Source organism: Tyto alba, unplaced genomic scaffold (genome assembly GCF_018691265.1).
Source record: "Tyto alba isolate M040663 unplaced genomic scaffold, T.alba_DEE_v4.0 Super-Scaffold_27, whole genome shotgun sequence".
Lineage (NCBI taxonomy): Eukaryota > Metazoa > Chordata > Aves > Strigiformes > Tytonidae > Tyto > Tyto alba.
In genome coordinates this window covers 14,687,911-14,709,541 of record NW_024881301.1, presented here as the reverse complement: position 1 = coordinate 14,709,541, position 21,631 = coordinate 14,687,911, and the positions used below count along the sequence as shown (strand labels likewise).

The 21,631-nt window shown below is 44.4% G+C and overlaps 1 protein-coding gene across 3 annotated transcripts in view; it reads right to left on the bottom strand.

The window, feature by feature from the left end:
• Positions 1 to 17,908: 17,908 nt before the first annotated feature.
• The window catches only part of LDLRAD4 (low density lipoprotein receptor class A domain containing 4), a 182,928-nt gene continuing 179,205 nt past the window's right edge, over positions 17,909 to 21,631 (bottom strand). For all 3 annotated transcript variants that reach the window (XM_033010605.2, XM_042798041.1, XM_033010606.2), the window contains 2 exons: positions 20,875 to 20,928; positions 17,909 to 19,578 (listed from right to left, as the gene is read on the bottom strand). In XM_033010605.2, coding sequence (XP_032866496.1) covers positions 19,036 to 19,578; positions 20,875 to 20,928 — 597 coding nt within the window. In that variant the 3' untranslated portion in view covers positions 17,909 to 19,035. The remainder of the gene's footprint in view (positions 19,579 to 20,874; positions 20,929 to 21,631) is intronic.

Here is a 21,631-nt window from a genome sequence, read left to right as displayed (position 1 = left end):
GAGATGAGCACTACTGTAGGATTGCAGTTAATAGATGCTTTTCTTCCGTCTTTCTATTTTAGTGTATGTTCTTCTGATATTGGCATTTTTTCTAGTTTGTCATTTTCAGGGGCAGCATGCCTATGTCCTGCCACACCCTGCAAAGCCCAAAGTCTTCCCCAGCAATACTGCAGGATCATCTTCTCAATCTGGGGCCAGATATGTGAACCTCTTGGTGCAGCTCACAGGATTCCTCTCTTTGTACGTGGCAGGGGTTGCACAGGGGCACCTTGGTGTCCTAGGATGGGCCTGTAGACCCCAGGCATGTTAAAAATTGTTCATTACACAGACACACCCTTGTGATACCCTTGTCCTTTTGCCCTTCCCCGTGTCCAGTTGGCCTGTGACCATTCCAGAGCTTATGTGATCTATCACTACCCACGCTAAGTACAAATGATTTAACTGTGTGCAGCAGACTGTCCTGTGTAACTGTTTCTGCAACTGCAGGACCAGCTCATAGTGACTACTGTCAAGTCCCTCATCTGTGTATTGTTTGGTCATTGTTGCAGCGTGAACAATCTCAGGGAGTTTCTGGGACAGCCACATCCTCCACCCAGGATGTCAACTAACAAAGCATCAATAATGCCTGTGGATTGATCTACATAAAGCGAGAGGGGAAATCTTCAAGGCTTTGAAAATCCAACCTGGAGAGCAGTTGTGACAATTAGCAAATGCTTGGTTGTACTGGTGACCTTCTCTCAAGTTGGCCTCATCTGCAATCAATGCAGAGCCCCGCTGGGGAGCTCCTGGGCCACCCAGGGAATGAACGATGTTAGGCTACCGGGTGCCCAGCACATACCCAGCTACACCGCAATTTTAACTGTAGGATAAAGTTGACTTTCATCCTTGTATCTCACTTACTCCTGTAGCTTTTGCCAGAATATTAGAGTGCAGTTCTCATTACTGAGAGTGAGACATAGTGTGGGCGCGTGGGGCTGGGTCCACCCCGCTTTGGTGAGGCAGTGCACCGGGACTGCATTTGCATCAGGCAGGGGGCTGCCTGGGAACAACACAGGGCCTCCTCTTTCTTACTGGTGACCAAGCCAGCACAGGTGGCACACTGCCATGTGGCAGAGGTGTCCCTCAGGGTGAAGCAGCATCAGTGGGTGATCCTTCGGCAGCGCATAAGGAACAGAAGAGCAAGTGCCACGGCCTGAGAAAGCAAACAGTTTGGCTGCAGCACCCAGAGCTGGCACTGAGGCTGCCAACAAGTGACCCGAGCAAGGGAGTGCCCAGCAAAGTGCCAAGAGTCCTCAGGGGGGTTGAAGAGCCCAGGAGCACTTTCCATTGCCTGCTGGCCCACCCAGCCAGTCCTGGCAGGGGCTGCCTTGCTCCCCTGGCAGCTCAGCATCCTCATGGGCAAGGCCTGTTCCTTCACAGCCAAAGTTACAGCCTGAGATAAGGCTGGAGCCAGTCACAGCCCGTGATGGAACCAGAACCAAAGTAGCAATCTGAAAATGAGCTGGAGCAGTAGCGGCCCAAGACGGAGCTGAAGATGCAGCTTGTGCAAGGAAGGGCCCAAGCCAAGTGACCACTTGCGCAGGAGTTCAAGCAGCAGCCTGAGCAAGAGCTAGAGGAGCTAAATTAAGAGCCTGAGCTGGGACTGGAGGCAAAATAATGTCCAAATGAGACCCAGAGCCAAAGATATGACCCAATAAGGGGCAGAAGCCAGACTTTCAGCCCAAGCACTGTTTGTAGCCAAAGTCACAGCTGAAGATGGGGCGGGAGCTGAAGTCTCATCCCAGTAGCTTGGCAAAGTCGAGGTTTGCTTTGGTGCCAGTGCCAAAGCTGCAGTCTGAGCATGGGCCATAGCCTGCCTGGTGTTGGGCAGGACCTAAAGTCACAGCCCAGCTTAGCACTGGAGCAGATGACAAGGACCAAGGAAAAGACAGAGTAGTCATGAGAGCCCAAGTCGGGGCCAGAACCAAAGCCATGGCCCAAATAGGGGACAAGTCACAGCAACCTCCTGAGGAGGGGCCACAGTCAAAGTCTGGCCAGGGCCAAAGTAGCCACCTGAGCAATGGCCAGAGCCAAAATTGTGGCCAAAGACGGGGCTGGAACCAAGATTCAGTCTAAGATGGAGCCAAGCAAAAATCTTGGCCCAGTATTAGGCCAGACCCCCAGCAGCAGTCTGAGGAGGGGCAGAGCTGCCCACATGGGGCAGGAGCTAAAGTCTCACTACAGTGTCTTGACAAAGCTGAAACCACAGCTCAGTTTGGCACCAGTGCCAAAGCCACAGCACAAGCAGGGGCCAGGGCTAAAGTTGAGGCCCAGTATCAGGCAAGAGCCACCATCACAGACCAAGATGGGGCAAAACAGAAGTCGAGAACCAAGCAGGGGCCGGAGTAGCCTGAGCTGGAGCTGATGCCATGACTCAGTATCAGGCTGGGGTCAAATTCATGGTCCAGATGGAGCTAGAGTCAAAGTTGTGGCTCAAGTTGGGGCTGGAATCAAAGTTGTGGCTCAAAGTGGGGCCTGGGGCTGAAATCATGACCAAAGATGGGGCTGGATCCATGGTGGTGGCCCAAGATGACGACTGATATTTACTCACAGCCTGAACAGAGGTCAGAGCTGAAGTCATAGCCTGAGATGGAGCCAGGGCCAAAATTGCAGCCCAAACTGGAGCAAGAGCTGAAGTCACAGCCCAACATCAGCCTGGAGCTGAAGCTGTGGCCTGAGATAGGGCCAGAGCAGGGGCCAGAGCTGCACTCACAACGTGATATGCAGCCACAGTGAATCTGTGACCAACATTGGGCTGGAGCCCATGTATTAGCCCAAAATAGGCAGGAGCAAAAGTTGCGAATCAAGATGGAGCTGAGACAAAATTGCAGCCCAGTATTAGTCTGGAGCTGAATTTACAACCTGAGCAGCACCCAGAGTCAAAATCCTGGTTCACGATGGAACCAGAACCAAAGCCGTGCCCTGCCATAGGACCAGCACCAAAGTCACAGCCTGGCATCAGGCCGGAGCTGAAGTCTCAGTCCGAGATGAGGAGCTGAAATCATGGCCTGAGCAATGGCTGGAGCTGAAGCAATGACCAAAAATGGGGCCAATCAAAATAACGGCCTGAACAACGACCAGACCCAGTTGTTCTTGAAGTTAGTGCCAGAGCTGAAGGTTCAGCCCAAACAGGGATGGGAGCCACATTAGTCTGAGCAGGGCTGGAGCCAAAGCTGTGACCCAGTGACAGGCCAAAGCCAAAATAGTGGCCCAAGGTGGGGCTGAGAGCCAAAGTCAAAACACATCTTTCTGATTATGTCCTCTTCAGGGCGTCATCTTAGAGCGTTGTACCGCATTCATCCTTGTTCATCACTTACCGTCAGAAACAATAATTAGAGAATTGTAATTATCCCCTGGCAACTGTCTGGCTATTTTGATGAACTTCTTAAACAGAAAGAATACATCTTGATTTCATAAGCCTGCAGGGAAACATGTAGCATTAAGTCTGTCCTTGAGTTTGATGAATTGATTGGACAATCACAAAGAAGGGAACACAGGGGAGGATACACATGCTTGTTTACGAATGAAAAAAGAAAAAAAAACAAAAACAGACCTAATACAATAGGGGAAGAGTTTCATAAAGAAACAAAATTAAAGAAAGATTTCTAGATGCTTCTGGGTCTGACCAAGTACCCAGAAAGAGACTAAACTGCAACCAGAGGAGGCCCTACCTCAGTTAAATTCTCCAGTGCTGTTTTAAAAAAGTTGTTATTTTTTTTTAAATGTACTGTTAAAAAAAAAAAAAAAAAGTAGTCTGCAGATCTGTTACTTTTTCTGTGCAGAACTGGTATAACTGAAAGCTGCTCAGTGCTTTGCAAAAGCCAGACGGGAGACATCGCTGTGACGCGGGGCAGCTCCGTTAGTGCTCAGAGAGCACTTGCTCCTCACAGACACAGCAGCGAATGCAGCTCTCTGGCCAAGAGCCACAGGGGTAATGGTGGTGGTGGCAGTGCCCACCTTTGAAGGTGAAGCCCTGTTTCTCTAAACCTTGTCCGCTACCATAAAGAACAGTCTTGAAACAGAGGTTCAGGCAACGCTTTGTGCCCCAGTGCTCTGAGCAAGCAGCACACGGATGAGCTCAGGGAGATAGCAATGGGTGCTGCTGGCAAGATCTCATTTGTAAGCTCTGGGCTTCAGCATCCCTCTAGAAGTAACTCATGAACTGTGTGGCAATATTGCTGTGCTAGGTGGCTGGAGCAGCTGAAGGCAGAGGCTGCTGCCAAACAATGTTTTGGTAATGTTGGTTCACCAGTGGGCTAAATCCAGGTTTCTCATCCTTAGTACCAGATTGTATGTGCCACAGCTTCCTAACATGTAAAATGCAGTATGATCTCACATTGCTTGAACATGCTATAGTTTTTGAGTCAATTCCATTGGCAGTCTGACTCATTGCAGAATCAAATAGTCTGTGACCTCCTCCTTTTAATCTCATGCTGAATCAAGGATCTTATGTTCTCTTGCCATCAGAATAAAGTCATAAAACTGACATAATTTCCACGAGATTCTGTGTTGAATCCACCTGAAATGCAGTTGTGATCCTACACCTAATCCAAACCAGAACTGTACTGCTCGGTAGCTAGTAGTATAACAGATCCAGTACTGGTAACTTCAGAGGGCTGTCGGCAGCCTCTGCGCAGTAAAGCAGGCTTGGAGAGTCAGCACAGGCTCCCTCTGAACTCTGCCTTCACCTGGCCCTTGTGCCTACTGCTGTCTTCCCAAATGGGGTCTCAAAGCAGATGGAGACACAAATGCAGATCTACCATTTGGCTCTCAATATGCAAGTATACCACATGCTTTTTTTAGTATTATTTCATGTGGATTTGCCCACAAATGCCAAAAGAGTTGCCAGAGGGCTCGTAAGGATGTGGATCCAAGAGAACACGAGAGAAGTTAGAGATGAGAAGTGACTCTGTACTTGCCCTTCATGCTTAATAGGCTCTGCAGTAAGCAGTGTGAAGGGCCTCAGCTAGAGACACTGGATCTGGAGTACCTTTCCCCCAAAAGCAGGTGTCTGCACACAGCTACGGCGTTCAGCCACCTTCCAGTTGCAATAGCCGTGTTTTAATGGGGAAGAAGACACTTTGGAAGAATTTTAGAGGCGGAAGGGAAATTTCTCAGCCTTGGCTGACTGGTGGCTAATGCTTCATTCACCAAATACCTGCCTTTAATTTTTATCTTGGATTCGATTAGAAAAGCCATGAAAATAAAGATAACACACTATAATTTTATAAAAGGAATATTCCAAATTCTATCTAACGTCAATAACAGTGTATTTTATATTGCTGGATTGTTGTGCAGTAGTCCTCTATTTAAGCAATCTGCACATCTCTGCACACAGCCAATCTGCTTTGAAAAAAAGAAAGTAAAACTGCCAGTGCACAAGGAGCACTTAAACTACAGCTGCACAATTTACTCTAGAGTACAGTTTTACCGCAGACAGGCACTTTATTTCTTCTGTGCTACTGTCAGACAGCAATTTTAGTGTACCTGATATCATTTTCCTGACAGAGCATAATTTTACAGCAAAGTGTGTTTCCCCTAGCATATGGCTGGAGCTAGCATGCGTATTTTCTTATCTACAGGTATAGTATCAGCAGAATATACAGCATAATTCTAAAAGGTGAGAGTGCTTGAATGTTGAGCAACTAATGCAGTTATCACTCAGCCATAGGGCTTTTAACATGCACCAATGCACCTCGCGCTGAGAAACCTAATACTGCACCAGCGACTATCCAAAACAAATACAGTTAAAGTGACTATCAGCGCCTTTGATCTGCAGAATGAAGGGGGCCAAAGGAAGTAGACTGACTTTGCAGTCAGTCAGTCAAGCCTTACCTGTTAGGCTTTTCCTGACAAAACATTAGTGAAAGTCACCAGCTCATCAGCTTTTTCCCTGAGAGCTGTGAAGTTTGCAGCTGTAAGCAAATTTTATAGCACTTAAAATCCTAACCCCATTGTCAGGAAAGAAGTAGCTCCTATACATTTTGCTGTTGCCATAAACCCTGCTGAATGGCTATGCAAGCACATTTGTGCTTTTACATTTGACTTATATGGCTTCTTCACCAAGAAAAGCCAACTAGGGCAAACTTGGCTCAGCTTATGAAATATTCACAGCATTGTAACACAATTATGCATGTATGCATATACACAGGGGCATGTAATAAGCTGGAACAGTCTCACTGCTTTGAGATGAAAATTGCTTTTTTTTCTTTTTCCCCTAAGAGTTTCTTGCTGCCCAGGGTTAAATGTAGGTCAAGCTGTCTGAGCCCATGTCTCTGGCACACAGAGCGGGATTAAACCGGAATTTTCCACTCAACTGTCAATCACTGTAATGTCTGCAAATGTTAAATTAATCTGGAGTGATCTGGTGCTGGCATTGAAGGGAGCTTCTGGGGCTCAAGGATGGCAATTTGGCCTCCATGAAAAAGATGCCCTCTTTCTCTGGACAAGGGGTGGCTGTGTTCTGGCTGCTTGCTCAAACCCCTGCAACTAGCAGCCAAACACAGAAAAATAGCTCTGTACGAGATACATGGGTGTTAGAAGTGAGCAGGGAAAAACTTTGCCTCGCAGGTGGAAGGACTGAGAACAGTGGTGATGGGAAGGTTATTCCCAGCATCACCATAGACTGCACTGAGACCTGCCATGTCCTGCTTAATGCTTGTTTCCTCATCTTTAAAACAGTATTAGCACCCTTCTGCTACTGTTCTGCAACACGCTCCATAATGGAAACTGTTAAAGGGTACAAAATAGTTTACGTTAAGCATCTGGTTTACACATTAGTCCCGTTATTAAGGAGATCAAGCCTTCAACATGCCCCCCTCTAGCTGTTGTTAGTATGTCCACTGGCATCCCGGCAAAGCTGCCTCCAGCTTAGCATGTGATGGACATCACTGGGACAGATCATTCAGTCCTGACAATGTAAATAATGTATAAGGGGCAACGTGGAACACCTCAGGTAAGCAGAAATAGGCAGTTAAATAGTAGCAAGTACAGCACATAGTTTCTCCCTTATGTATTGAAACATTCTGGGGACAAGTAATGTTACTGACTATACAGGATACTGAGAAACTCAGCTCATCAGTTTTACCACATGCAAATAATTTGGTATCTCAGCTCTAATGCCCACTCTCAGGAGCAATCATTTGGCAGTCAGTCTGGGAAAAAAAAAATGTAGAAAACAAGCGAAAAAAAAACTGTGCAAGTTTTTATCCTAATCAGTGCTAGACTTCTGTAAAAGTGGCACAATGCAAACTGCACAAAAGCAGGGCATCGCCACAGTAGAAGCGAGCTATTAGAATAGGATTCGGCAGTAAGGTTTTTTAAAATGTGCATTTTAATTAGCAGTCATTTAAAGCACAACCGATCAAAACAGTGATAATGAGAGAAGCCTAATTAATTTTTGTCTAAGTAACGAAGTCTCATTACAGAGGGGTCTTTGGAAGAAAAGGGTTTGGGATGTTAAAAACAGGGTGTTTGTAATGAGACGCAATACTGTTGGGAGCCTGGAAGCCAGACCTAGAGGTTTCACAGGACTGCAGCAGCCACTGTATTAATCTTTTAACAGAAAAAAGTAACCCTACTGAGATGAGACATCCCATTTATAGCCGAGTTCTGAGTCGCAACCACTGGCAGAGATATTAAAACACAATCAAACAGAATGGCATATTATAAAACAAATATAAATACAATTAAAACCAGATTAAGTAAGAGATCAAAGCAAGCTCAACAAAAATGCAGTTTCCAGGGAGTTCAGGGTTCAGACAGTAGAGGAGGAGCAGAAGCTCGGAGATCTGGAGCACTTCTAAGGACTAAGGAAAATAAGAATTACAATGCTGTAGAGGGAGGAGAGCTAACTCAGGGTGGTTATAGAAAAATAAAATGGTTACTTTTGAACCAAAAATAAGTATTATAACATTTAAAGAATGAAGCTATTTGAATGAACACCCCCTGGCTCCTACCTGAGGGTAATATAAAGGCTGCTCCATGAGCAGGGTGTCAGAAACTACCCTGGACAGGGGCTCCCACAGGAAACCTCTCTTTCTTGAAACAACCTGTGAGAAAGCCCCAAGTTTGAATCACTACCACCCTCTAAGTATTGCATCTCAACAACAGAGATCAAGCTCCAGCAAGCACAGACACAGCTACAAAATATATACAAGAGAACTATTTCATTAATAATCATGCTAAATAAAGCATCACTTTATACTTACACATAAACAGAAAGTAACTGCTCTGTAAAAAAAAAAAAAATAAAAATTCTTTCCTACTTTTGTTAAGCTGTAGTATAGCAAAGCTACCAGTACCAGCCAGGGATAGCTTGATTTAACTTGCAAAGATCTGTATTACCAGGTAAGTGTCTTTCACAGGATCCTTTTGTCTAGCCTCTTATGAACTGCATCATCCCTCTCTTCCCCCTGTCCTGGATCACAACTGTTCTTGTTTTAAGCATTGCCCAGAGCATGCTCCAGGTTTCTTAACCCAGGTTGTGCTTCCTCCTCCCGCAAGCCGTATCTTGTATGCTCATTTTTTAACCAACTTTTGCAACTCAATAATTTGGGGCCCCTGCTTATCCCCCCCGGCTGGTCAGGCAGCACTGATGTGCTAGAGGCTGTCACCAACACCCAGTACTTTAAATGGCACTGAGGTGGGGTCCTTATCTTAAAGGAATGGGAATCATGAGTGGCTTAGATTAAATGCCTAGACTTAACTACAGTAGGTGAGAGGCAGGTGCTCCGACACAGCTGCCTCCTGCTACAGCCCATCCCACGGCAGAGGCAGGGCAGAAACACCAGCAGTCACCCCAACATTAACCACCAAAGGTTGAAGGTCAGAGCACTGATGCAAAATCCTCATCAGACATGTTTCCCAGGGCCCTCCCATATGCTTCAAGGATTGAGTCCACCCTCTGATTCCTTAATGATCGGCTGCCAGCAGCAAACAGTGAGGGGAAAAGACAAGTACTTGTTTTACAGAAGGCCAGTCTAGTGTTTCACCTTGTCTCGTTTTGTTGGCTTTTCTTTCTTCACTTTAAAGGGAAAATAAATTCAACAGGAGACAAATGCATTTCATGATTTTTAATAATTTTGTGCCGTGGTTTAACCACAGCATATTAAGAACAAGCATAAAATCTGTATTTAAAACTAACAACAGCACTTAGAGCAACATCTTCCTTTAAAAGTATTGCAATAAACAGACCTTAGGTCTAAAAACTAGGACATCACCATTTGCTCAATTAAAAGAGTCAGATACACAACAGTTGAAATCTTTTCCTGCATATAACTGGGAGTTACGGTGGAAAATAAGCAACAAATTAATTGTGTTAAAAGGAAAATAATTAAAAAAAAAAAAAAGTAAAATTAAAGCAAGCCAGGTTTGTCATAGCATCACATGAACAGCTATTGAGAAATTCCAATACAGTTGTAAAAAGACTTACTGTTTTTAATAGCTTTGTTTTTACAACAATAAAATTTAAAAGAAAGATTAAATATTGTTGATAGTGCTGTACATATTTCAGAATAGCTTGAAACAAAATGGACAAAAGTAAGAGATGTGTTGAAAACATGATCTTGAAAGCCACAATGTTGGAAATACAAAAAAAATCCATACAGCAATAAAGCATTTTACACTGTAAAATAACTAGCAAGAAACAACAAAGAAAGGGTCAACACTCTAAAAACAGACATGTGATGGTTAATTTTAAGTGTAACAGCCTGACTGATGTACATACCATCGTGAAATGCTCTGAGCACAGCAGCATTGGGCAGTTGATAGCTATAGAAAGATAAAACCCCTATCGACACTTATGTAGTCTTTGTACTATAAGTAGAAAAGCTTTGTTAAAGAATATTAAAAGTGAATTTTTTAATTATTATTATTATTATTTTTGCTGTCCAGGTCTACGATGCCTGAGGCTCTCATAACTTCTGCTTATACTTCTTTTAACATCTTGGCTGCCTGCTGTGCTTTGTGGTAAACGGAAAGCGTGAACACAGCTGTGAATACACTTAATAGATAGTCTGCTCTTTCCACTGCAGCTTCAAAGCAAATTAGTGCCTCTAAAAGGAGACACGCTCATGTTTGGTCCACTCAATATGCAAGTTTTGTTATGATAAATCCTATCCTAGATTCCTCCAGTGGGAGGTTTGCTCTATACAGAGTCTTCCTAGTCAAAGGCCTGGGGGTTTTTTTTGTTTGTTTTTCTTCCTTCATGCACAGAAGTGGTACTGCAGTGCAAACAGAAACGTGAAAGTGGCCAGGCAAGGCATACTTCCAAAACAAGTACTCTATGCCCTGACAAACAAGAAATGAGTTAACAAATGACAGTCACGAAATATGTATATTTCCCTATGGTACATGCTTACTGATAAAACAGCTCAATATATAGAGGGATGGATACAAGCTACCTGTAAGGGCTTGATGATGCCGAACTGGCCATAAAAAAAAAAAACCTTACACACTTCTTTAACACAAAACAAACCAAGCATGATCAACATTCAGACACAGGACTCCTGTGAGGGCTTTAAAAAAAGATATTTACAGACAAACACGTAGCTGAAGTTTCAGGTCGACAGAGAAGTCGTGAAGGACTGTGCTCCAAAGCACCATCCTTGAGCGTGATGGACCGGACTGAAAGCCCACTCAAACCTGAGGAAGCCTCACCATTGACTTCACTGGGCCCCGGACAAGGCCCCCTGAGTTTTAGCATAGCTTTTAGCTAGTCATCTGAAAAACCAAACAAAAATGCCATCTCAAACATATCCCAGCACATTGCTACCTTACATCTGTGGTTAAAGCCTGACAAGTATAAAAAAGCTACATATGGACACGAGTATCTATGAAAGATTAGTCGGCATCCATCTGTGAGAGGACTAGTCTGTCTTGGACTGATAAACTTTTATATCACCTACCATCCTGGGATAGTTAGAACAGTTTAGAAAAATAAGTACAGAATTTGCAAGTCTCTACACTAGAACTTCATGTTGAGTTTTCCTGAGGTATTTGCTTTACCAAAGAGCCTGCGGCGAGAGCGCACAGGGGCATGAGGACGGACGGCCAAACGTGCGGAGACACCAGGGGAGAACCAAACCACCAAGGGAGCCTGGCAGAAAGTTAAACTGTTGAATTCCTTTCCACATCTCTTCCCGCGCTGGGTCTGAACAGCTTTAGGCATTTCTCCATAACCTCACCATACGAACTCAGGTTGAGCCGTCGCTGTCGCAGGCCAACGCAGCAGCAGCGCTGCCGACCCAAAGCTCACGCTCAGACCCTGCAGTCAGCTCGCTACCAGCTGCGTTTTTTTCTTGTCTCCCCCTTAAGGCTTGCACCCCTGCAGCTAGGCAGGCCGCCAGCGAGCCCCCCCTGCACACCAAGCCTCGGGGCAGGTCGCAGCGGCAGGGTCGCGTACCAGCAGTGGGCACAGAGCAAAGGCTGGCTGTTGTCACCAAACTCTCCTTGGCCTAGTTTCAGTTTTGCAGGGATGGTTTGGGTCAGTTCCCACTTGTCTGAGCTTCACTTCAAATCTAGGATGTGGATAGAAAGATTCTAAAGGTTTTAGCCCACTTCTAAGTTAAAAAAAAAAGAAGTAAAAGGTAATCAAGGGTAATAATAAATAACATATCTGCTAGAGAAATAGTAACCAATACTGATCCAACTCAGCAACAGCGAGGCAACAACCAATACCAGAAGCATGTAGTTGCAAGGTTAAAGCTGTGGAGGTTTTGTTTTGTGTTTTTTCCTTTTTCTTAAAGTGACACATTAAAAAAAAAAAGAACAAATCTTCACAGCAAAGATGCATCAAACGACTGATAACTATACACAGGCTAGTCGAAAAGGATTTGTTCAAATTTTTTCCCTTGTGATATTACATTGATATTTAATAGGAAAATAAAATACATAGACTTTTTGTCATTTGTATGTATTCATTTGCAAATTTTCTTACAAAAAAGGACCAAGCACAGAAGTTGGCATTCACAAAGTCTATGCCCTTTTTTTTGTGTGTTAAAATTGGTATAATCTATACATTATCTTACAGTATTAACATTTATTTGTTTTTTGTATGTTTGTTTGTTCTACCCATTGGGTAGGATATGTGCATAATATATTCAAGTTATACACAGCACCATACAAAGAAAAAAACAAAACAAAACAAAAAAACAACCCAAACAAACAAAAAAAAAACAAAAGAAAAAAAAAAAAAGACAGAAAAAAAAGACAGACAACTGAAAAAGCACCATTTTAAGTGAGGCACAACAAAGGTGGGAGCATAAGGCCTGATCCAAAGCCCCCTGAAGTAGGCAAGAGTCTTCCTATCAACTTCACTGGGCTTTGGGATCAGGCCCTCTCGAGTGCAAGGGGATTCCTATCTGCTCAGACCTGAACATGAGGCACCTTAGTTGCTTACGAACTATCAACATGCAAACCTCCTCAAAATTATATCTAATACGGACACATATAATTTATTAATAAACCTACCACAGCAGACGGACAAGCACAAACCAAGGAGAGAAAGAAGAAAAGAAACAGCTTCGTCACCCACGAGATCCTACACACACCATGTTGTTTCAGAAAGCTCACACACCAAACCATTTAAAACAGCAGCAGCAGCAGCAAATATAGGAAAGAAATGACAGAGTCACCTCTAGCAGTAAATCACATGGCTGTCAGAGGAAACGGGGAAGTATCTAGGTTACAAGTTTGTTCCTTTACTGTTAACCAACGTAACAAGGTAAACTCTTTTAGAGCAGGAAATCAATGCTAGCAATACCTGGGCTGCTTGTGGTCAGTCTAGAAGTGGGAGAGCCGACAGCAAGGCAGAAGTAAGAGCCAGGAGAGTTTGCAACACCTTTCAATACAAAACCTTTCGAAAGCAGGAGAAACGGAGTGAGTGGTTACAAAAACGGCATTAGCAGCCCCGAAATCGGTTTAATGCAAATAGTTGCAATTTCAAGGAAACACCAGTAGACTCCGTCACTGCATGTCTGGGGTGCTTAACAGCGTGGCAAAGCACTTCATCGAAACTGAGCCATCACCTGCACTTGAGTTGGCTGGGAAGAGGCAATGTGGGTCTGATGTTGTTTTTGGAGGCTGAACTTAGTGGTGCAGCTTCTGCTAATTTCCCAAGTGGAGGCGTACCAAGAAAATGTCTCTTTTTTTGCTGGTGCAAGTATGCCCAGTGGGCCTTTTGCCAGCATAGTAATGGCAATCAGAGGTGGGTCAAGGTAATCTATATCCCTGACTAATGAGCACAAGCTGGCAAACAATATATTAAGTGCTAAAAAAAATTTAAAATCTCACCAACCAATATTTTCAGCTGAACTACTCTCAAAGCTTTAAACTTCAATTTCCTAACGAAACATACAGAACGAAGTCTTCAGATGGGAAACTTTCTCTAAGTCCAACACATCCTCACAAGGGATTTTCCATGCTTTAAAAGGCCTCAACAGGTCTCAGACAATTCAGGAAGAATGCCTCTTTCCAGAGATTTAAACAATTTAAATATTTGGGGCTAGTTTAGGAGAACTATGCAAGCAGGCAACACAGTGCCGGAAAAGACCAGATATGTGTAATTAAATTATTTGCAAAAGCCTTTATCTAAAACGCAAAGATGTAATCAAAGCCAGCCTGCATCTAAACCCGCTGTACAAATGGATCACTTGGTTCTCAGCATCACGTAGGTTTGAAAAAACACGCTTCTGAGATTTAAAGTACACAAAGTACATTTCTGTCCTGTACACCAATACACAAGGTCTACATTAAGGCTGTCCCAAAAGCCCGAGGATTTTTCAAAGCTCACCCAAAAGGAGAGAGCTGTTGGATGGAAGATGCACTAGCCCACCAGGTCACGGGCAAGAATTTGCACAGCAAGAAACTCCCCTGCTGATTAAAACAGGGCCAGGATGTTTACAGGACTGAAAAACAAATATTCCTTGTGCCTCCAGCTGTTCGACAAATGACCTGTCACTGTTCCTGAGAACACAATATATAGCCGTTTAGCTCTTCTGGAAGGTGATTATGGAATAGTAACTAATATACAGATTAGTAGGGGTAGGATACAGGCACAAGTTTGCATGCAGGTATGTACACACACACACACACACACACACACGTGCATGGACACAACTTAATGGTAACAACCAAAAGGAACTTGTGAATAGTCCTAAATACCTTCAAATGTATCAGCAAGCCTACTGTTTACCCTTGAGGGAAGGAAAAAAAAGCAAAGGGAAAAAAAGAAAGCAAAGACCAATTTTGGAGCATATCCATTTTCACCAGCCTACTATTTTCTTTTTCTTTGCCTATGAAATCAGGTTACCTTAGTTACCATGAGCGTTCAGGGCTCGGAGTCAGAAAAAGGTTAGTAATCAATCTTCCCCAAACCATCCAAACATTCCTTACAGATCAGAGCATCAGTTTTAAGGTCCAGTATCTCACTACCTGGCAGGGTTAGAAACAACCACTTCAGACAGCACTGTTCACTGTTCCAGACAGCCTACACACAGGACTCTCCAGTAGGACAAGGCTGTCTTCCCTATTGCAAAGAAAGTGCATTCTTTCAGAAATAATGTCATTTTACTCCTTGACCTTTGCTGAACCACATTCACAGAGAGGAAAAAAAAAAAAAACAAACAAAAAAACCAACAAAACAAACAAAAAAACCACCTCAGTGACACTTTTTTTTTTTTTTTTTTATTTCTGCAACACAAAAATCTAGAGATTTGGGAGAACAGAAGCAGCTTCTGGCTAGGACAAACTGGTGGGAGAAGTGGGCAAGCAATAATAAAAAGCCAAATAAAGCACAGCTTGACCCATGGTTCCTGCAGATCCCATGACTGCAGGAACATAAGCAGATTCCTCACTAGCCATCAAGAACTTGTACATGGGGCATGCATCTGAGTTTTCATACTTACAAGGAAAAAGCACGATGTAATAAAGTAATATCAGTCTGAGGCTGGGTTAAGTGCAGAATTCAGCAGTGACAAGACTAGAAGTAGCTTAAGTAGGTCCTCCCTGACAAAAACAACCTATTCCGCAAAGTATCATGAATTCTGCATGTGCCACACGCTACAGAAAAGGGGCCTGAACACCTGCTGTTGATGGGGTACCAGTCTCCATGTTCCTCACTCTCAACTTTTAAGCAGCGTCACATACGCAGAGCCTGCCTGTACAGCACTGGGATGCACCCAACCACCATCAGGCTAAATGTACATCCAGAATTAGAGCCGAGTGCTCCATTGGGAACCTGGGAGAGAAACCCCTTTATGTTGCTAAACCCTCTGCCTTTTCCAGTCCTGAAAGATCACAGGGAGGCACCAAAAGTGGGGCATAAATTTAGCACTAAGAAGGGAGCCATACTAAGCCACATAAGGGAAAAATTAACCTTTGCGGCAGGACAGAGGTCATAATGCTCTATTTTTTAAATACACATTTAAAGAAAAATCTTTTAACTTGACAATTTCTGAAGTGGGGACATCACTGGACTGAATTTTGGGAAGACAGGTTACTGGGCAAAGGTCGGGAGATGCAGCCAGAATTCAGGCTAACATGATCCATCACACAGAAAACTCCACACACATATTATGTGGGTTTTGCGCACGATACAGAAACCAAAACACCAGTGTGGATGTATAATCTACATGATTAACTCTATACTGTTTGCAGAAATCTTTTATAATTTACAAAGCTTCATTTGAGTGGCTGTGGAATACAGTTTATTAATTCTGGATATTTTCAAGGGGAGTTTTCCATAAATGCTTCATAGAATTACCTATCTTCAGAGATCACCAATTTTTAAGCCTGTGAAGACCGACAGTGCTATGTAATTCTGATATTCCTTCTTTTACCATTTTGTTCTGTTAGCAAGGGCATATTCTCTCTCACTGCAACAAAAGAAAAACAGAAAAAACACACACTGTTGCAACATTATTCTATTGACAGCACTCTCATCAGAGGTCCCTAATATTCATCAGAAAATACCATATTTACTCCTATAAGAGGCCCCAAAACAGAAGTAGCAGATTGCAAGCTCACCTACAGCAAGCAACAGGTGACTACACTTTCAGAGCTGACAGGTATACTGGCTGCACAATAGGTTTGGACAGCAGGGTCTGATGACACGGTAAAGATGCAAGAGGAAATGCAGCTATTAGGTGAGCAAATACTAAGTTCTTTTTAAACAAATCTTTTCTACAGAACTGGAACAGGTTGCATTTTCCACACAAAGAAAAATTTCCTCACTCAAGAAAAATTAAGAGACAACAGTGCAGGCATCACACTGAACAATGTTAATGGGAAGTGCATAAATCCACTGGCATGCAGAGGTGGCAAAAGATGGCCAAGGGCTGCCTTCAAAGAAAGCACATTCCCAAGAGGTGACTTTGAAGGCAACTTCAAGGCTCACTTTGCTGAGATCTGTGCATGGGGAAAAGTTGATCCTCAACCGGTCCAAGCCCAAGGCCCAGCCCAGGAGTGCTCTGCCATGACAAATGAGTTCGAGCAGTTCTCGCCTGAAGGCTTCTCCGCTGAATAATCCTCGTGTAGGCAACAGCACAGTAGCTGTGTAGGCACATACATTCTCTGGCTTAAAAAGCTCACTTCTGAAGGACAACAAAAGTCACTGAAACCAAACCCAACATTAGCTGGTTTTGTCTTCTATTTGTTTTACTTTTAACTAAGAATTCTGTTCATAGGTTGTTTGCAAAAATCTGATTTCACAGCTTTTATTCCCAGGAACCAGACATGATGAGAGCCCTAGCTGACTGACAGCCACCTAGTCATCTCCCGAACACCTGTCCTGTGGGTCTGAGTGAAAATACAAAAAGTGAATTCCGTCATACAATCTCTATCTCTCCCTTCAAATAATACATAAATTAAAAGGCAGCTTTACTCTGCACTACCAGCGTGACTCAGACCGAAAAACAATTACAGAGACAAATGAGGCTGCGTACTCAGACTAACAGTTACACAAAGGTTTCCTTAACTAGAATAAAACCAAATTACCTTATGAAGAAATTAATCTACACTGAGGCCCATAAAACACGCACACAGACACGCACACTGTTTTGGCATTAAAACTCTGCATAGATCAAAGATGTACTTCAGTTATCAGAGCCCCCGGTGTACACAAGTCCTGCAGAAATCCAGCCTCCAGCCACGGGACCGGGTGCTAGGGCACGTACTCCTCCGCAGCGCCCGCCGGGCACTCAGCGGCTGCTGCCCATGACCAAGCACAGGGCTTAAGAAAATAGAAAAAAAGTGAAAGATCTTAAAGTGAAAAGGTCTATGACACACTCACACACAAGTGTATTAGAAACTACTCAAGCTAAGACTCTAAAGATCCTTTAAATCCATTTCCGAAATGCATTTTAAGTGCAAGTTGTGCTTTTTCATGTGCTTGTGATGCCACTATCACCATTTGCCAACCGCCTTCCAGCGCCGCGCGTGCTCCCACACAGAAACAGCCAGGGAAGAGACACCCCACGAGCCACTCCACAGGCAGGCAACGTTCTCCAACTACTCTTAAGACCAGCACGGCAAAACTAGGGCTTGCAGACACTTGGTTAATACGCGAGTCACCTTTGCCCATGAGCGTGGTCCTGCTGGCGTCGGCCGGATGACGTGCACGGAGGAGGGTTTCCGCAACAGGGCCCAGAGCAAAACGGTTCGCAGTGCGAATAACTGGTGCTCCCCCGTCCCTGGCAGATGCTGCAGAAGCCAGCACCGCTGCCACGGGCGCTCTCGGTACCGCTGCGGAAACTGCACGGGGGGGTCAGAGCTACAAAGGCCCCTTCACGTCAACAGGATGGATCTCCAGGACTGAACTTCAGTATCTAAAGGATGAAATGGAGGGCGAAAAGCACAACAGAGTCTCACGTATTTTAACAGCATTGCAGGGGAAAAAACCCACCTTGCATTTTTAAACAATTTATTGCATAATGTCATGATATGTGACTAAATACATTTCAGGCTACAGTGAGGACAAAAATCTCTAGAACTGTAAGCACTGGCGATACTGCATTATGAAAAGGAAAAGAATGGCAGCACTTAGTTAAAATCAATACAAATTAACACATCTGGGATTTTTTTTTGCCATTTACGAAACAATTAGTCTACACTGCAAAATAGCTAAACCCTAAGTGATGGAAAACGCTGGGATTTCGTATTTGCCTTCTTCCATCCAAAAGTCTCCAAGACACTTCATTGATGCACGGTTATTTGAACGCAAATTATTGCAATGACAAGTGTCCCTGTATTTCTTGATTTGTAAAAGTCAAGAGATGTTAGGCTAAGTCCTGTCCCCTTTTTCTAGCAAACCGGGGGGAGGGGGGGGGCAAACTCCTCCAGATTACTTCTGGGGCTCTATCATTATTCCACAGGTGAAAAGACAACATATAGAAGAACTTCACATAAAACAGTTCCCTCATATATATTTTTTTAAAACATTAAGATAGTGCAACTTTTTTAAAACACATTTATCACAACACAAATTAATTCCTTGCATTCATCTAAGTTCTCAACTTTATACCTTGGCACACAAAACAGGAATTTTGTTTCATATTAAAAAAAAAAAAAAATCCACACCCTGGGAGAAAAAAAAAAGCAAACTGGCCAATTCTTCCCCCCTTTATCTAACAAACCCACCTTCTTCCTTCTGCCATTCAGTGAGTATAAAACAGGCTGTACAAAGCCTCATTTCTGTGCTAAGTTAACTTTTAGAATTAAATAATTGAAATAGTTTATAAAAAAAAATAATATATCCCCCCCCCCTCCCCTGAAACACTGCTCGTAGACAAACTGAATGGAAGTTTGTATTTCTTTCAATCTGCTTTGCATGCAATTCCCCTGAAAGGAATCAGAAACAAAGAACTGGTTTGCACGTTTGGTTTTACTAAGTTGTACCACGTGAAACGTAACAACATTGTGCACCGGAGCATGGGGGTCTTCCTCCACCGCCCTGCTTGAATCTCTTGTCTTCAGTTCAAATGCACCTGGGCGAGTAACTTAGACCAGGTTTCCTGGTTTCCGGTCTTGGCCTTTGCTGGGGACTATTGTGCTCTCTGAATTGTTCTGCTGAAACTGAAGTCTGCTCCCCCTCTGCGAGGAAGGAGGCACGTTGCTGTGCTGGTGATGGAAAAAAGAGGAGCCTGGGTAATGCCCCATGACCTCGCTGTACGTCGGGGGTGGTCCTTCCATCCTTCCATTACTGCTATAGTTGGTTGCACTTATGCCCGAATTGCTGCTTGGTGGGCAGGGGCCCCCATTGTACATCGAGATGTCTATCAAGTCGCTATCAAAAATGGTTCGGTTGGGTGGTGCCCTGACGGATTCCCGGTTGAGCTCCATCTGCTGTTCTGGGTCCCGGAGCTGCAGGGTGCACGGGCCTTGGTAGGGCGGTGGCTCCTCCCCGTCGGAGAGGGAGATGGTCGGAGGAAGGTCGATCTCATGCTGCATGTAAGGGTAAGTGGGCTGGAAGCGACTGAAACGGTCCCGCTGCATGAAAGACGGGGCGGTAAACCTGTCCCTGGACCTTGGAGCATACATGATCTGAAACAGGAGGAGAGACACACGTGACTCCGCATGCGAGCAAAGTGCTCTGGGTGCTCCATATTTACGAAGAATTACTGATAGAATGCAAAATGCTTCTCTCTGTCACCTATCTTGGAGATGAAACCCAACAGATATTGTGCACACACGCTCCCACACACGTGCACGTAAAATGAAGAGGTAGGAGCTGCAGGAAGGATCCAACATAAGATACTGGAGAATAGATTCATGAAGGAAGACCGAGACCCCACACAACTCCTTCTGACATTAAAACGTGCAGAGCCAAGAGAAAATGATTCTGTTTCTGAGCACAGGAAACGCATTCTCTCTAGTCTTGACAACTGACTAGTTCTACAAAAACGTCCCAATTCTGAATTTCAGCTGCAGACTGAGCTTCCCCTTCCTACTCAAGAGTTAATGTAATACCCTGCATCACCAAAGAATTCAGATGGTCATTTCAGTACATTATGTGAAGGCCCGACATATCTCACGCCTTCACCACCGAAGTGTATCAGGTGTCCTCCTCCCCCTCAGTTCTCAGCCAGAACTCAGCCTCTGGGGAGGACCTACAAGGCTCCTGCACTCGGAGTGGAAAAAATGTCCCTGGCATATCAAGGCCTGGAGAAAGTCAGGCTTTATAAAAGAAAGAGCTCAAGATACTCTCTGAGGAGCTATTGCTCCTCATGTGGTCTGTCCCAGATCTAGACAGACACACCAGCTTCTTAGATCTAGATCTATCAAATGACTCTTCTCATTTCTGAGACCATGCAGGGTTTTTAGCCCCCCTAACCCTCACAGATGCTGGGCCAACTACCAAGAAGTTTGCACAGGAGAGCTGGATTACTTGGAGCAATAGACCCACAAATTACACCACAGACCAGAGAGACCTGTGCTAGCTGGAAGGTGGGAGATGCTGGTGGCAGGATATGTGTTGCAAATCCAAGCAAAATTCAGGGAGAAGAGCAACTGGTCTCCTAGCTTCCGCTGAATATTCAAATTACCAAGTTACTGCATGAGAGACACACACCACCACATCCCTGTGAATGACTACTACAAAGGCAGCTCCTGATGGAGACGAGGTGTCAGGTAGGGAGAATTTAATTCTTTTAATGAAAAAGTCTTAGGCATTTACGGAATGGGAGTTAAGGCAGGCTCAGATATCCACATGAACCTGGCTCTTGGTCTACACTGAAAAAACTTTATTTACTAAATACATACATGTTTTTGAAAGAGCAAAATATATGTTACAGGAAAGAGGAAAGTATGTTGGTAAAGATATAAGAAATGTGTCCGTACCTCTGAAGCACCCTGGCGTGAAACTGAGCTCTCTGAAGGCCACAAGCACCCTTCCTGGAATGTAGAAGAAAACAATGAAAGACAGAAAATTAATAGATCATATTACCATCCTCCCTCAATACTACAGTTCTTACAAGCAGTCAACTTCTAAGGACTAGCTGTCTCCACCTAGAGAACAGCGATAAACAGGTAACATCCCACCCCTTTCTTTCCAAAACTAGAGCAAACAGCAGCTCTGCACCCAAGCAAGTCCAGCGTGGTCCATTTTGCAAGGGCCGAGACGCCAGCCACAGCACCCAGCCCCGGAGGCTGCAGCGAGCCGGCCGCAGCCACGAGCGGGTGACGACGTGCAGAGGTGACAGGAGACACCAGCACTTGTGTGCCGGGCAGGTACCTGTCACCTCCCAACCTGTGATGAGGCCACATCAGCAAGGTCGGCAGGTCTGATGAAGCCGACCTGCCAGCCAGGATCCCCCACTACACACCACAGCCGAAACAGTTCACAACGGAAGCTGGTGTCTGTAATCGCAGTGAAGTGACAGTCACTCTAAACCCAGGTATATTCTGGTCAAAACAGTCAGCTGCCCAATTCCCACCATAAACAGTAATTAAGCAGCTGAGGTTTCAGCCAGCAATTCTCCTCTCCAACCACTTCCCCAACCACCATACCAGGCCAAAGTGTTTTCTCTCTCATGCCTTGAAAGGCTGTTGTGACATTGTATCAGCACTCACAGAAAAATAAAAGGGTGAAGAACAA